The 15,421-nt window shown below is 41.5% G+C and overlaps 1 protein-coding gene across 1 annotated transcript in view; it reads left to right on the top strand.

The window, feature by feature from the left end:
- The window catches only part of MYO3B (myosin IIIB), a 328,398-nt gene that overhangs the window by 287,627 nt on the left and 25,350 nt on the right, over positions 1-15,421 (top strand). The window contains exons 34-36 of the mRNA XM_054043283.1: positions 5,931-6,037; positions 6,412-6,458; positions 7,956-8,122. Of these exons, the coding sequence (XP_053899258.1) occupies positions 5,931-6,037; positions 6,412-6,458; positions 7,956-8,091 (290 nt within the window). The 3' untranslated portion in view covers positions 8,092-8,122. The remainder of the gene's footprint in view (positions 1-5,930; positions 6,038-6,411; positions 6,459-7,955; positions 8,123-15,421) is intronic.

Raw genomic sequence — 15,421 nt, 5'->3', positions numbered from 1 at the left:
CATACACAGATGTAAAACATAATTGAAGAAGGTCAATGAATTTTATAGCCTCCAGATGCAACTGGAGCTGCCTCTTCGTCACTTTCTCTACGAAATTCCCTACAAATTGTGCAGCATTTGGCAAAATTGTCAAGGTCAAGAGAAGCTTTTTAAAGCAGGGAACCTGTTTAAGGGCACCCTGCCTTCATCTCAAAGGGCAGTATTAACAGTCCCAGTCAGTAATGGGCATAGTGCCTGTCTGATAAGCAGGACTGTCACTCACAGATGAGACATCTCTGTGCTGAATTCCAAGGATGGAATCACTCCTCCACCTCCATTACATGAATTCTTTAGAAAATAACATTCCTTATGGATGTAACTTTCCTGAATGTACTGGTCGAGATGTGGGCCCCTAGATGCAAGAGTCCTTGCATCAGAGTTAAAGAGCACTTGACTTTTGTTTTTGAGGCCCTTGTATAGTTTTGTGGGAGTACTTTGCAGTTTGTCCAAATGATGGTGTCTTGATCAGTAGGTAATCTATGTAATATATGACATGAAATATACGAATCCCCTCCAGGCCAAGGCTTGTCATCAAAATGATTGGTATCTTGGAGGCTATGTTTAACTCAAAGGAAAATGTTCCTGTTCCATAATAAAACAAAGAAGCAGCAATGAAAAGGGAAATTCATACGTGAAAATGTTTCTTTGAGTTCAACAGCACAAAATAATTCCCAGCAGATTGGGACCCAGGGTAAGTGACACATTAAAATATTTATAATGGTCCCTATTGGCCTATTAAAATCAGTGATCAGCTAGTCTGACTTCCTGCATAACACAGGCCAGAGAATTTCACCTAGTGTTTCCAGTATTGAGCCCTTAATTTCTGGTTGAGATAGAGCATATCTTTTAGAACATCTAGTTAAGATTTAAAGACTTTGATTTAAAGGCCATCAGTTACATCCTGACCATGTGGACAAGATGCACCAGCCAGACACCTGGGAAAGAATTCTCAATAGTAACTCAGAGCCCTCCCCATCTAGTGTCACATCATCGGTCGTTGGAGATATGTGCTGCTAGCAGTCACAGATGGGCTACATTGTAGGCAGTCTCATCAGATTATCCCCTCCATAAACTTATCAAGCTCAGTCTTGCAGCCAGTTAAGTTTTTTGCCCCCACTGCTCCCCTTGGAATGCTGTTCCAGAACTTCACTCCTCTAATGGTTAGACACCTCCATCTAATTTCAAGCCTAAACTTGTTGATGGCCAGTTTATATGTATTTGTTCTTGTGTCCACATTGGCCTCTTCCTCCCTGGTATTTTTCCTTCTGATGTATTTATAGAGAGCAATCAGATCTCCCCACAGCCTTCTTTTGGTTCGACTAAACAAGCCACGCTCTTTGAGCCTCCTCTTATAAGATAGGTTTTCTATGCCTCTGATCATCCTAGTAGACATTATCTGCACCTGTTCCAGTTTGAATTCATCTTTCTTAAACATGGGAGACCAAAATTGCACACCATGTTCCAGATGAGGTCTCACCAGAGTCTTGTATAATGGCACTAACACTTTCCTGTCTGTACTGGAAATACCTCGGCTGATGCATCCTAGAACTGCATCGGCCTTTTACAAGGCTGCATCACATTGGTGGCTCATAGTCATCCTGTGATCAAACAATACAACCCAGGTCTTTCTCCTCCTCCTGTCACTTCCAACTAATATGTCCCCGGCTTATAGCAAAAATTCTTCTTGTTAGCCCCTAAATGCATAATCTTCCACTTTGCACTATTAAATTTCATCCCATTTCTATTACTCCAGTTTTCAAGGTCATCCAGATCTTCTTGTATGATATTCTGGTCCTCCTCTGTATTTGAAATATGTTCCAACTTTGTGTCATCTGCAAATTTTATTAGCACACTTTCACTTTTTGTGCCAAGGTCATTAATAAAAATGTTAAATAAGATTGATCCCAAAACTGATTCCTGACAGTTCACCTTCCAGTGTGACCCATTGTACTCTCCCCTTCAACCAGTTCCTTATCCATCTTTCAATTCTCATATTAATCTCCATCTTCTCTAATTTAAGTAATACTTGCCTATGTAGACTTTATTAAGTGCCTCACTGAAATCCAGGCAGCTTAGATCTACTGCATTTCCTTTGTCTAACAAATCAGTTATCTTCTCAAAGAAGATCAGGTTGGTCTGGCATGATCAACCTTTTGTAAAGTCATGTTGTATTTCATCCCAATAACCATTTACCTCTATGTCCTTAACTCCTTTCTCTTTTAAAATGTGTTCCATTGATAATGGTCTCATTAACGCTGTATGCAATAACAATACCAACTCCCTACTTTTACTCACTATTCCCTGCTTATACATCCAAGAATCACATTGGTAGTCTTAGCTGTATGTCGGACTGGGAGCTCATGCTCAATTGGTATCCACCATGATGCGTTAGTACCTTTCAGAATCTCTGCTTTCCAAAATCAGTCCCTATTCCTGAAAATGTGACCTTCAGTCTTTGTTCCCTGATGTATGGATCTTGCATTTAGCTCTATTAAAACACATATAGTGCAAGTGAACCCAGCTTACCAAGTGATCTAGATTGCTCTGTAAAATTAAGTTGTCCTTATCATTACTTACTATGCCAGTAATTTTTATGTCATTTTCAAACTTTACCAGCAATGATTTTATACTTTCTACCTAATCATTGATATTGAATAGCATTGGGCCAAGAAAAGATCTCTTCAGGATCCTATTAGAAACAGCCCTATTGGCTAATGTTTTCCAAGGTATAATGACTTTTTTATAGCTCTGTCAGCCAGTTTTAACCCATTTTAAATGGGCTACTTTGATTTTGGTACAAAATCAGAGATGTAAGGGGGCATAAGTGTCTGCCCACCCTGAATCTTCTACCCAGATTTGTAGCACACAGACTCTTGCAGGCATACCAGAGGCACGTAGCACACGTTGGGAGCTATATAAACAATAAATAGATAGCTATTATTACAATGACAAGTAATTTTTCCTGTCAGTGGCCTTAACTTTATCATCAAAGCTAAACATTTTAAAACGCTATTTGAAATGCCTATTTAACTGCTGAATGTAGAGCATATGTTAATACACTTTTCTCCAGATACAGTAGTGTATGATAAATGTTACCAGATTTTCTTACTATTCCTATTTTATGCTACTAAATGCTAAGACAAATGGGTCCACTGAAAATGTTTTTCCTTTGGAGGATGCAATCTGCAGGCCACCTATGTAATATGCAGAAATAATTATGTGTAGGGGTAAATAGCAAGAGCAAAACTTTATTAAATCAGAATCTAGATGGACAAAATAAACCATAGCAACATAAAATTTTAATGTAGATGTTGCTGGAAAATAAAAGGAAGGTATTAAAATATATTTTGAAAGAAGTATACAATGTATTCCCTTTGTCACGTAATCCAGTACATCACATCACAGCAGGGTACTGATAACAAGCTTTGTAATAATTGTGTGCTTTTGGCAAGCATCTGATAGGTGTGTGAAAGAGTGCCCAGTTCTTCACTCACTCACACTGGCTTTACACCAGTGTAACAAGAATTGATTTCAGTGCAATGACTCCTGATTTGTATTTCTGTAAGGGAGATCATAATTTGGCCCTAAGACTGAAACATCACCATGAGGACAATTACAGATCCTGACATCATCAGAGTTTTGAATCCCAAGGTCCCTTCCCAACCCAAACTTAATAATTTTGGAAATGCTCAGTGATATAGGGTGAAATCCTGGCCTCATTGAAGTCAATGTCAAAATGTCCATTGATTTTAATGGGACCAAGATTTAATTGATAATCTTTTTATTATATTTAAATATCATAGGGGACATTTTCCAAGACACGAATAGGAGTTAGGCATCCAACTTTCGAGCAATATACCCTGGAAGAGTTTTGTACCTTGTCTACTTAGAGACAATACTGGCAAACAGCAGAGGTGTAGGCACTGCTACCAGAATTTCTTGATCCACAAACAACTCTTTGCAAAATGAGTAGAACATTGGAAAGCATCAAGATCTTAAGCTTTTGGGATTGTAATTAGCAAATAATATGAATTTATTACTTGAGGGTATTCTGTTGTTGTAAAGAGTTAATTTCTTCAAACAAATAACTTTAAGATTTTGAGCCTGACTTTGCCCTGAGTCACATAGTGGGAATCACACCTGTGCACTGTGTATATAGTTGAGAGTAAAACTGAGTAAACAAACGTAAAGGGAGGCACCCACAGGCAAATGTGAATAATGGGCTTTTTTCCTACAATAATTCATGGGCATTGGTAGCTGAGGGATGGATTTGCATCAAGCTTGAAGTTCCATGAAGAACAAATAAATAATAGGTGAACACTGCATAGTACCAGGCAAGTTATAAAAACTACTGCAATTGGGTAGAAAAAACAGTTTGTCAAATCTTTGGGTTTGTGAGATTTTGTTTTTTTTTTTATGCTAGCAGGATTATTTTCTTTAAAGAATATAATTGCATTGAAATGTATCCTTTCTTTAAGGACTAGATAATTGTATTGAAAAGACCTCACATAAAGTCTCCTTGGCATAGAATGCAGTGTTGGAGCTTTGCTGACAGACAGCCATATCCTGATACTGGTTTTTATGTAAAACTCCCACTGATTTCCATGGGTGCTTCACATCTGGAACAATGGCAGGATGTGTCCCAAAATGGGAATAACACCTGAAAAACTTTAGAGAAACCCAGCAATCAGTCTGTGGACCTGAGAACATCACAAAACTGCTTTAAAGAATTATGTTATCATCAAGGGCCAGATCCTACAAATGAGCCCCACATCTGCCCAGGGCCCCCCATCAACTTCAGTTTTGAAGTTTTCAAAAGGGCTTAAGTGGAATGAGGACCTTGTGCTGGGCCTCTGGAGAGGGACAAATTACACTCTTAAAGCAGGATCCAAGTGTAATGTGAGTAATATTTTTCCTTCAATGTTTGTATTGAAAGTTAAATATTCACCTGTCTCTTTGAACTAGAAATATTATTAGGTTATTTATTATTTTTAAAAAATCATGTTAAAAAAATCATGTTAGAAAGGTCAAGATAGGCTGTGTGAATGATCTTTTTGGAAAAGAAATTAATTCCCAGATATTTTTCTATTAGCATATTTATGAATTGTCCTTAAAATAGTGCTTATATCATCAATTAGTTGTGCTGCGTTAGGTTCTTTCCATCAGGTTTTTTTCTCTGAACCACCTCTTATAGATTACACAGAACAATATTCTTTTTTGAAAAAAGCAAAAATACAAAGGCTGTGAGCTTGCACTAGCTCAAACCATATTTTCTACAAAATCCTCCCTTCTAAAATGTTTTTCTAATCTTTAAACTGCATGTGTTCCAGATGGCTTTAACCAACTCTTGCTCCAAGTGTATCACAAATTAACTCAAGGAAGCATTATTTCAAATAGCACTGATTTCTCTGTTTAAATAGAATGTTATATCAAGAAAGTAGCTTTTTATATAGTAAAACAAAGACAATAATAAACTAATTCTCATCAGTCAAAGGGATTTATTACTGTTGCGTCTATAAAAACAGGTGAACGGTTTTGATGCTGATGTTGTTGCTAGTCCCTAGCTAGTCACAATGCTTATCCTGCTTAGATAACAGAATATGTCAATATAAAGGGTCAAAGGAATAAGGAACCATGTTATATGTTCTATATACAGGAATAAAATGATGTTATAAGAGAAAGTTTCATCTAAAAACTCTTGTTTAAACCAAGTTCCAAAACAGAAAACAAAGATCCCAAACTTTCTGTATACCTTCTTAGAATAGGACAGATTTGCTAATAAATCTAGAAGTGAACAGGAAAGAAGAAAGGACTGTTTATAGTCTAAAATATGCTAAGACATTCGCAGCACCTGGCATGGCTTAAAACTAAATTGCGTTATCTTACTTTAGGTTCAGAAAACTGTCTCGAACAGAAGCTGAGAACACCTCGTCGACGATGTCAGCAGCCCAAAATGCTGAATAGCCCTGAGGACAACATGTACTATAACCAGTTAAATGTGAGTTCAAAGTGGCAATAAAGCTGTTTTACTGGCTTTGTTTCCAGTTAATAATTCGGTTATTAATACCTGTTCCAGCCTCTCCAGCCCCACCCCCACGTTCTTTTGCTCTCGTCTTGAACATGTGCTTATGCTCTTTATCTGTTGCTTTCATGTCAGGATGTCTGCCTTCACGGTGAATAATTGATGTGGTTTATCAAAGACGAGCAAGATGCATGCTTCATCAGGCTCACTTGAGCCCTTTGATCAAAAAAATTATGCTGTGACTTCTGATATTATCAGCATCTGCTTGCATTCAACACAAAATCACTTTGAATTAAAAATTAACGACTTGCTGCTTTGCTTTGACTGTGTGTTCTTGGCCCTCTCCACAGGGAACTCTAGAATATCAAGGGAGCAAGAGGAAGCCAAGAAAACTTGGGTAAATATCTATCTTCTTAGTTCTAAGCAACTGTAAACAGAAGAAGTCCTTTGTGATATTATAGAAAATGAAAAACTTTCTAGAGAGGTTTCTAAAAATAAACAGTTACCATATCTCTGTGCATTGACATTGGACATTTTCTACAGAAGCAAATATAAAACATGTATCTACTACTGTCTGCAAACACTAGAACTGGCTCTTACAAAATATTCTCCCCAACTCTCTCACAGTACAACTCAAACAAATTTTAGCTTCCTCTTTTTAAATAAACAAATTTTGTCATAGTAAAAGGTGCTGGACTTAGAGTCTCTGAAGTTGAAGCCAATTAGCCTAGAACAAGCATAACATGGACAAAAGCCATGCAGGCTTCCTCTCACCACCTTAGCAATATGCTTCAACCCTGCCTCAGGAGGGACCAGTTCTCAGAGAAGACAGAGAGGGGAGTTCTTTCCGAGAAAGGGTTGTTCCTTGCCCACTAGCTCTCGGCTAAGACTGCCACCAATGGTGCTAATTAGTATCACTTGTAATGTGGATGCTTTTCACAGGATGTGGGCAGAGATCACTAGTGCATTTCACAAAAGCCACCATCCAGCAGTAACAAATTTCATGCATTACTGATGTGTGCAGCAACTAGTGCACAGCAAAGACATATTAATGAACATTCATTCAGTGATACCCACACATTTTCTTTGATGTATTTTGACCCTTTTTTATTCATTTTCTGCAAATAGTTATATAAGTGACTTTCTTTTGTTCACAACAATGTTCACGGAAAGTGAAAGTCTTGTGGATACTAATGCAAATGGGGTTTGTTAGAAGGTTCAAACCAGAATTGTTTGCATGGCTGTCTTGGTATCTCTTTGAGTTACCTCCTCCAGTTTATAAAAATCTGTCCCCCAGTCAGGAAGCAGAAATAATACTGTGTGATTTTGGTGTCCAATCATATATCATGAGAAGCTGAAGACACCGTTGGAGCAAATAGGGCCTGATCCAAAACCCACTGAAGATAATGGAATTGCCTTTAGTGGACTTTGGATCAGGCCCATAGTTCACAAGCAAATGTTTGCCTATGGAGTTCGAACAATTCTGAATAATGAACATATTTGTAAATATTAAAGTCTGTGTGTAGAAAATTTTCAATCAGACAAAAATGCTACATTTGTGAAATGAAATACTTGCTACAAATAATTGGTCTGACTGTACTGCAGACCTAGAGATGAAAGGCTGTGTGACCTGTTACCAATCCTCAGAGCCATTCAGTTCCCACAGAGAGATTTAAAGCACTGAAAAAGTGGCAGCAAGATTGAGAGACATAAAAAGGCTGCATCTTGTTAACAAAATCATCCCATCTTTTTCCCTTCTTGTATTAACACTTTTTCAGTGTTTTCATTTCACCATCCATAGAGAGGTATATTTCTTAAGGTTTTGCAGAACTACTTTGTACTTTTTATTTTATATATTTAATAAAAATCATTTGTTTTGTGTTTTGTTTCAAAGCCAAATCAAAGTGCTTGATGGGGAGGATGAATATTACAAATCATTGTCAGCTGTCGAATCTATCATTGAAGATGACAACTCACTCAACTCCCCATCTCCTCTTTCCTCAAGAGAAGTGTCTTTTGCTCAGAGCTGAACTTCACCATTTATTCTTTGGTCTAATGCTGGTAAGAGTAATTGCACATGTTTAGCAATGCTGGTTTGCATGTGTGCCTGAGAGACAGACAGACAGACAGACATAATTGCAGCTAACGAAGCCTCTTGCAATATTAGACCCTGGTTCTGTAAACACTACCCACCTGAGTAGTCCCATTTAACTTTACTCATACAAGGAGTCCTGTTGAAGTCAATAAAGGTTACTTATAGGTGTAAGTGTTTGCAGGATCAGGCCCTAAATAGGCATCCCTTCTAAAACAGGATATCATTTTAAACCCAGCAGCATGGCATTGCAGGACTGGGACTGGGACTGGGATTTTCCATTGACGTTCAGCATAATTTGCAGTCATAGTAACAGTATTATATATCATGTAGGCCTTTCAGAACTTCATATGGTTTTTAAAACTACAAAGAATTAACACAATAAAAAGCATTGTGTAAAACCATTTAAAATACTAAATGTGTATCTCAGAATTTATCTGATAAGATAGTATTTAATGAGAGACTGTTTAACACAAGTTTAGTAATGTTCATACTTTCCCTGGAAGAGTTACCAAAAATAGTGGGGGTGCTGAGAGCACTGAACCAAACTGTAAACCCTGAATATAATGGATACCACTTCAAGCCAGGGGGTGCGGCAGCACCCCTAGTAGCCATAGTTCCAGCCCCTATGAGTCAACATAGTTTTGAAAAGGAATTGATACAAAATAATTTAGTGTATCATTTTATAGTGTACTTTTGACTAAAACACAGGACTGGGTATCAGGAGAGCTGGGTTCCCTTCTGAGATCTACAGAATCTTAGATACATTATCTAATCTCTCTGTGCTGCAGTTTCCTCATATGCAGAATGTGGATAACATTTCCTTGCCTCTCAGGGGTGTTGTGAAACTTAATTCATTTAGGGTGAAATTCATTGTCCATTTAAATCAAAGAGTTTTAAGCACATCTAAATTTAGCATATGCTAACATGTATAGGGACATAGAAACTGCCATAATTGCTCAGACCCAAGGTCCATCCTGGCTAACAGTACCTTGTCTCCAACAACAGTCAGCACCAGAAGATTCAGAGCAGGATGTATGAACTTTGCAGTAGGCAGCTGGTGTGTGATCTGTCCCCCACGTTCCATCCCATCCTAATCTCAAATATTTAGGTATTACCTTAAACCCTGAAGCATGAGGTTTAATATTCCTTCCACAGAATTATAATATCATTAATTATGATAACTCTGGATATTCTTGATATCAATACTCAAACCCCTTTTTGAATCTTGTTAAGCTCTTGGCCTCAATAATTTCCTGTTGCAGTGAATTCCATAGTATAATTACCCATTATATGAAAAAGTATTTCCTACATCAGTTTTGAATTTCAGACCTTTTAATTTAACTGGATGTCCCCTTGTTCTTGTGTTATGAGATGAAGGAACAGAAGGTCCCAATCTCCCTTCTCTAGACCAGTCATTATTTTGTGTTCTTTTATCATGTATCCTGTTATTCATCGCTGTTCAAAGGTAAACAATCCCAAACCTTTCAATTTCTCTTTATTGGAGACTTTTCAGTGCCCTTGATCATTCTTGTTATTCAGATGAGGCCACACCACTGATTTACATAAAGGTGTTATAATAGTCTCTGTAGGATTTCCCATCCCATTTCTTATCCATCCGAAAATCTTGTTTGCTTTTTGACCACAGCTGCACATTGATGGGAGGTCTTCATTGAGCTGTCAACACCCAGATCCCTTTCTTGAGCAGATACAGTTAATTTAGAACACTTTAAGATGTCTGAGTAGTTTAAATTTTCCTCTCCAGTGTGCATTACTTTGCATTGCTGACATTGAATTCCATTTGCCACTGTGTTGCCCAGTCACCTAATTTGTTTAGGTGTCTCTGAAGTTTCTCACAATCATCTATAGTCCTAACTAACCTAAATAACTTTGCAAATTAAACAACACAGGACCTAGTATATAACCACGAGACAGCTCACTGTTAACCTGATACCACGATGAAAATTAACCATTGAATCTTACTCTTTGTTTTCTGTCTTCTAGACCGCTTTTGATCCATGACAATATTTTGTCTCTCACCCTGCAACCATGCTTCTTAAGTACTCTTCTGTGCAGGACCTTGTTGAGGGCCTTTTGGAAGTCTAAATAAATAATATGAACCAGGTCTCCTTTATCCACTACTTGATTGACAGGTTTAGAGAATTCTAAAAATTTGTGAGACATGATTTTCCTTTGTAAAACTGTGCTGGGTAGTCTCTGTCCAAGCACTGTGCTGAATTGGGGCCACAGAGCCATAACCCCTTCAATTAAGGGCTGAGAGAGTCTCAGGCTTTGTCTGCACTAGAAAGAATTTGCCAGCAATAGTCAGAGGTGAAAGTAAGCCGGTACGATATGGTAAAGCGTACCGGTAGGAGCTGGTACACAGCCGACCATACTGGCAGAGCCACTGGTGAGGGGTCCAAAAGGGGCAGCTTCCCCGGGACCTGGCAATTTACAAGGGCCCGGGACTTCCGGCAGGAGCCAGAGCCCCTGGCCCATTAAATCGCAACCAGAGCCCCGGGGCTCCTGGCCGCCGTTACCGCTACCATGGGGCTCCTGTGGAGATTTAAAAGGCCCAGGGCTCCTGGCCACCGCTACCACTATCGCACCAGCAGCCGGAGCCCTGGGCCCTTTAAATCGCTGCTGGAGCCCTGGGATAGCAACGGCGGCCAGGAGCCCCAGGGCTCCTGTGGCAATTTAAAGGGCCCAGGGTTCCAGCCCTTTAAGTTGCCGCTGGAGCCTCTGGATAGCGATAACCGCGGCTGGGAGCCCCGGGCCCTTTAAATCACCTCCGGGCCGTGCTGAAAGGCTGTCTGGGAGAGTCAGGCCCCAGCTCCGCCCCTTCTGCCTGAGCCCCGCCCCTTCCGGTTGAGCTGCCCCCCCCCCCATCCTCCTTTGCTCAGGACTCTGGCCGCCCTGCGTACCGGTAAGTCCCTTAACTTACTTTCACCAATGGCTATAGCTGTACTGGTAACCGTCGTAGTGGGGATGCAGCTTATGCCAGTTTCCTGAACAAAAGACGCTATACCAGCAAAAGGACTTTATAACTGGCATAACTGCATCTACATAGAGCTTTTGCTGCCATAGCAATGTCCTATCTTCAGTGAACATGGAGAACAATTAATCACCATCCTTTTTATAATAGCCCTTAACATATTTGAAGACTTTTATGGGGTACCCCCTCAATCTTCTTTTTTCAAGATTAAACATGTCCAGTTTCTTCAATCTTTCCTAAAGCTTTGGGGCAGGAAAAGGGAGGCAGACAGGGAGTCTAGCAAAAGCCTCAAGTCTCTCCTGCAGTCTGGTGTATGAGGCTGAGAGTGAAAATTCAGAGGGTTGAAAAGGAATATTTCCCATTCATGTTCTTGTCTTCAGTCTCCATCAAAAACCTGACAGAATAGCTGACAAGATCAAAGGCCAAAGAGCTGCAAGCAGTGAGCCATGACCTTGGATTATGGAGAACACTGAATGTGTGAGTGTGCATGTTAGAATCTTTAAAGTACAGATAGTTCTGAATGAGAACATGTGGGCAGCTGCAAATGAGTTAGTGACACCCATAAGTGCAGTACAAATATGGCTGGTAATTAATACGATGGACGGATGTTTGTTTCTCTCTCTCCAGGAATCTCTTGGATGCCCATCAGCTTATTTCCATCTCACTAAAATTTGTCATGAATGAGCATCCTTTGTACTATCTCAAGAGAAAACTTTTTCTTGAGATAATTTGCTAAGACTCAAAGTGCTAGAATTTATGAGAAGTCAGAATGGGAAATAAAACTGTCTTGAAGAAAGTCACGTGAAAGTGTGGGCTCCCATACTGACTTAGGTCACAGGACCCTCAAAAATATATGGTTTCTTCACAGTGCAATTTTTTGTGTCTCAAAGACATTCATAAAAAAGTAGTTTTATGTATTTTTAAATGCAGAAAGTCAGGACATATGGCTGTAATCCACATTTTTGTCACAGGCAGTTTAATTATAGGTTACTAATTGTATATTATTTGGTGGTAGCCAAGCTTTGCACATAAGTAACAGGGAACAAAAATAATAAACTCAATATGTTTATAATTCTATAATTATACCAAATATTGCTCTAGCTCAACTAAGCACATAAACCCATGTTTAATTTTAAGCATGTCTGTAATCCCAGCTGAATTCAACAAAGCTCTTAAACACATGTTTAGGTGCTTTGCTGAATTGGGGCCCTGGTCAGCGAAAGCTGTGTCAAAGGAATTAAATTGTAAACCACAAGAAAGACACTTAACAGTTTTTTTCTGTTATTAAGCATCAGCATTTACTAATCTTAGATCTTCTGGCATTCTTTTTAAAGGATGGTATGCCATAGTCGTCTTTGAGTGATTGCTCATATTGATTCCCATTAGGTGTGTGCGCACCGCATGCACAGTCGTCAGAAAGTTTTTCCCCTAGCAGCACCCGTTGGGTCGGCTGTGGAGCCCCCTGGAGTGGCACCTGCATAGTGCTCTATATATGACCCTGCTGACCCGGCGCCTCCTCAGTTCCTTCTTACCGCCAGTGATGGTCGTTGGAACTGTGGCATCTTGCTTTGCAAGCTCTCTACGTTTTCCTAGCTTCTCTTTCGAACTGTTTATATTTTGTAGTTGTTTAGTTCTTAGCGCTGAGGACTTGGCAGCACACACCTTGTCCTCAGGTATAACTATGCGGCGTAGTTCATGGCTGCAAGCCTCGGGGCTCCCATCTGAGGTTCAGCAAACTATACAAGACCTATCCTTTGACGGGGTGGGCCTATTTGCCAAACAGACTGACTCCAGACTGCATAGCCTCAAAGACTCCAGAGCGACAATGAAATCTTTGGGTATGCATACCCCGGCAACCCAAAAAAAGCCCTTTATGCCCCAACCGCTGCAACAGCGCCTGTATCTTCCTCGACTGAGGCAGGATATTTACAGGCTCAGAGGTAGGAATGGCAAGCATAAGCCTTCCCATCCCCTGTCTGGACAGGGCCAGGGCCCGACGAAGCCTTCGTCGGGCTCAAAACAGACATTTTGAAGGTGTGCCCGAGGACAGAGCACCTGTCTCAATGCCAGATCCTTCTCCTTGTTTTTGAACCATCTATCCCACTTCTACCATGCTTGGTCCCAAATAACATCGGACCACTGGGTTCTTTATATGGTGGAAGTGGGATATTCTCTCCAGTTCTGCTCCTACCCTCCCTCCCACACCCCTTCCCCATCCCTCTTTAGGGACCCTTCTCATGAGCAACTCCTTATCCAGGAGGTGCAGGCGCTCCTCGCCATAGGAGCGATGGAGAAGGTTCTTCAGGAGCTCTGGGGAAAGGGATTCTATTCCCACTACTTCCTAATCCCCAAAGCCAAGGGAGGGTCTCAGACCAATTCTAGACCTGGGAGGACTCAACAAGTTCATGGTAAAGTTGAAGTTCCACATGGTTTCCTTCAATACAATTATCACTTCTCTGGATCCGGGAGACTGGTTTGCCGCCCTCTACATGAAAGATGCATACATTCACATAGTGATTCACCCTGCACACAGATGCTTTTAAGGTTCATGATCGACCAAAAACATTATCAGTTCATGGTCCTTCCCTTTGGCCTGTTGACAGCCGCAAGAGTGTTCATCAAGTGCATGTCGGTGGTAGCAGCCTTACGCCGAAGGAGGCAGGTGCAGGTTTACTCTTACCTCAATGATTGGCTGCTCAGGGGGCACACCAGAGAGCAGGTGGAGTCGCGGGTCTGTCTGGCCACATCCACATCCTCCTCCGCAAGATGAACAAGTCAACCTTGTCACCAACCCAGAGAATAGTTTATCGGAGCAGTGTTGGACTCGGTCCAGGCAAGAGCACGTCTGCCAGAGTCCCGATTCCAAGCCATGGCAAGCATCATTCAATGCATGAGAGAGTACCCAACCACTACAGCAAGGAATTGCCTCAGTCTTCTCGGTCACATGGAGGCCTGCACGTACGTGGTTCGACATGCCAGGCTGAGACTCAGGCCTCTGCAGATGTGGCTCACTTTGACATACCGCCCGTGGCACGTCAGCCTGGAACTAGGGGTCATAGTGCTACAACAGGTGCTAGAGTCACTCCAGTGGTGGCTCGATGCTTGAATAGTCTGCGAAGGAGTCCCCTTCAGCAGCCCTCATCTGTCCTTATCTCTAGTTACGAATGCATCAGCTCTAGGTTGGGGGGAAATCTGGGAGATCTCCAAACGCAGGGCCTCTAGTCACAGGATGAGCTCTCTCTCCATATCAATATCAAAGAGCTCAGAGTGGTGCGACTCGCATGCCAGGCCTTTCAGTCTCATCTGCAAGGCCAGCATGTGGCAGTCCTGACAAACAACACCACTGCAATGTTTTAAATCAACAAGCAGGGTGGAACCCAGTCCTTGCCCCTCTGTCAGGAGGCTCTCAGGCTCTGGGAATTCTGTATAGCCCACTCCATTCACCTGGAAGCATCACATCTGCCAGGAGTCCAGAACGTACTGGCGGACCACCTCAGCAGGGCCTTTCACAGCCACGAGTGGTCCATCCAGCCAGATGTCATTCACTCCATCTTCCAGAGGTCAAGGTCATACTCAAGGTCCGCAGAGATCATTCTGGTGGCACCAATGTGGCCTTGACAACACTGGTACACCATGCTTCTGGATCTGTCAGTCGACACCCCGCTCACGTTGCCACTCCTCCCCGACTTGATCACTCAGGACCATGGTCGTCTTCATCACCAAGACCTCCGGTCCCTCCACCTGATGGCCTGGAAGCTTTATGGCTAAACCCTATGGAGCTTGGAGCAAGTAAGGAAGGTCTTACTCAGCAGCAGAAAGTCTTCCACGAGGACCACATACCTGGCGAAGTGGAAGAGGTTCACTTGCTGGTGTGACAAGCGTCATATGCCCCCACTTCAGGTACCGTTACCTCTTATTCTGGAGTATCTTCTGCACCTGAAACAGCAAGGCCTGGCAGTGTCATCCGTAAAGGTACACCTAGCGGCTATCTTGGCTTTCCACCCCGGAGTCCCTGGACGCTCCGTCTTTGCCAACCTCCTAGTTGGACAGTTCCTCAAGGGTCTGGACTGGCTACATCCCCAGATTAGACAGCCTGTTCCCGGGTGGGACCTTAATGTGGTCCTCTCCAAATTATTGGGGTCCCCATTTGAGCTGCTGGTGACTTGCTTCCTTCTCTACCAATCGTGGAAGGTAACCTTCCTAATTGCCATCACATCAGCAAGAAGGGTGTCGAAGTTAAAGGCCCTTACCTCCAACCCACCTTATACAGTTT

Source organism: Malaclemys terrapin, chromosome 11, assembly GCF_027887155.1.
Source record: "Malaclemys terrapin pileata isolate rMalTer1 chromosome 11, rMalTer1.hap1, whole genome shotgun sequence".
Taxonomy (NCBI): Eukaryota; Metazoa; Chordata; order Testudines; family Emydidae; genus Malaclemys; species Malaclemys terrapin.
The sequence above is the reverse complement of the archived record's forward strand: the minus strand, read 5'-3'. Positions and strand labels throughout refer to the sequence as shown.